The following is a 1,725-nucleotide window of genomic DNA, read 5'->3' on the forward strand; positions in this document are numbered from 1 at the left end:
GGTCTTGATTTGTGATAAGATTAAAAGGGCAAAACCAAGTGCACAGCCAATCTAGAACACTAGGACTGTGGTTCATAACCAATTCCTGATTCTTCCTACCCCATGTTTTCCTCAACAAGCGTGTCCTCTACATCATACATTTGAAAGACAGTTATTGATGATAAAGATAGTCTGACAATATGTTCTAAAAAGTAAGAAGAATATAATGGCATTAATCCTATATTTTGAATTGTATTTGCTCAATACATCTGTTGGACTATGTCCTCAATGTGTAATGTGAAAGCTTGGAAGTTTTAGATTCTAAATAACTTAAATATAGAAAATTGAATGTAGCACGTTCAAACACATATTTCATGAGTAACTGATGACTTTGTTCATTATAAAGAATTCACACAGCGTGAACAAGACAAGATATAAGAGATTTTAGTCTGTCTGCAAAAATTAGAAGTTCAAAGCATGTGTAGTCTTTAAACTGGCTGGACCTTACTGTATGCTTCAGCATGCAGAACGAACTTTCATTTAAAAGAGAGAAAGGGTTCACTTTTCTAGTCCCCAGTATGTCTTTAGCAAGGGGCTTTTTTTAAGGGGGCAAGTGTGGCAGACTTGACAAAATGAAACATTTTCTCTTGAGCATGTTTTTTTGTGGACTGCTCATGTAATAGTGGCATTAATTATTTTCATAACACAATGTTTAGTTGAAAATTATTTTATTGACACATTTGAACACTAGTACCAAGAGTCCATGATACGCCTCATGCTCATGAATCTCATGCCACCCATATTGCTGAAGCTCCTGTACTCTCCTGGCCTGAAGTAGGACATCCTGCCTCTGTAGTGGGGCTGCTCATACATGAGCCAGTGGCCGTCCATCACATGACAGGACTGGCAGTGAGACATGCGGTAACGGTCCATGATGTTGTCACAGTCATCCATCATCTCGTACATCTGACCCATGAAGTTTTCCCTCTCGTAGATCCTCATTCTGTAGGAGCCCCTGTGCTGTTGTGGAAGATAAGTCAGTTTCATTTAAGTTTATCAGCCAGAAAATTAACTTTCTCACAAGATTTTTTTAGTCACAGCCAAAAAAATAAAAACATATAATATACACATATATGAGCTTTAATTTTGAGCTCACCATGGGGATCATACGGCAGGATCTGATGCAGTTGCTCATTCCAAACATAGACATGTAATCAGCGTACTCGCCCCTTTTAAAGAAATATCCATTTCCCATGTAGTTGGGATGATCATACATCATCCAGCATCCGCTCTCCACTCTGCAGGAGTGACAGCGGTTCAGGTAGGAGGAGAAGTCACCACTGTCGCCCATACAGTCGTAAGAGCGACCCTGGAAGTTCCTGTCCTCAAAAAAGGTGACCTGAAAAATAAAAGTTTTAGTGATTTAAAGTGAAATATACTAAATAAAACGCATAAGTAGTTAAAATATGTGTAAATAGCAGCTGAAACAAGGTTTACCTTCATGGTTGCGATCCTCTGATCCTCAGTCGTTCCACAAAGGAGAAGCTGAAGCTGATTCTGGTTGTTGACCGACTGCTGTCACCCCTACCTTTATACTAGACCTAGACTAAAGACCACACAGCACCTATTGTTAGCCAATTCCTGACTGTGCAAGTTGGAATAGAGGCCATTCTAGCTAAAGCCTGGTATGTAGATCTTAGTACTTTTAAAGTCTGTTTGGTAACTGGTAACATTTGTTCTGGTAAC

The 1,725-nt window shown here is 39.2% G+C and overlaps 1 protein-coding gene across 1 annotated transcript; it reads right to left on the reverse strand.

Annotated features, from left to right (window-relative positions):
* Positions 1-726: 726 nt before the first annotated feature.
* LOC308692195 (gamma-crystallin M2-like) lies at positions 727-1,378 on the reverse strand (the record flags this gene model as incomplete). Its single annotated transcript, XM_081367977.1, has 2 exons — positions 1,136-1,378; positions 727-999 (listed from the first exon to the last, which is right to left on the reverse strand). The coding sequence occupies exons 1-2, from the start codon at positions 1,328-1,330 to the stop codon at positions 727-729; spliced, it is 468 nt and encodes a 155-aa protein (XP_081224103.1). The 5' UTR covers positions 1,331-1,378.
* Between the last annotated feature and the right edge of the window lie 347 nt (positions 1,379-1,725).

This window comes from Scardinius erythrophthalmus (assembly GCF_964197995.2).
Source record: "Scardinius erythrophthalmus genome assembly, chromosome: 6".
NCBI classification, from domain to species: domain Eukaryota; kingdom Metazoa; phylum Chordata; class Actinopteri; order Cypriniformes; family Leuciscidae; genus Scardinius; species Scardinius erythrophthalmus.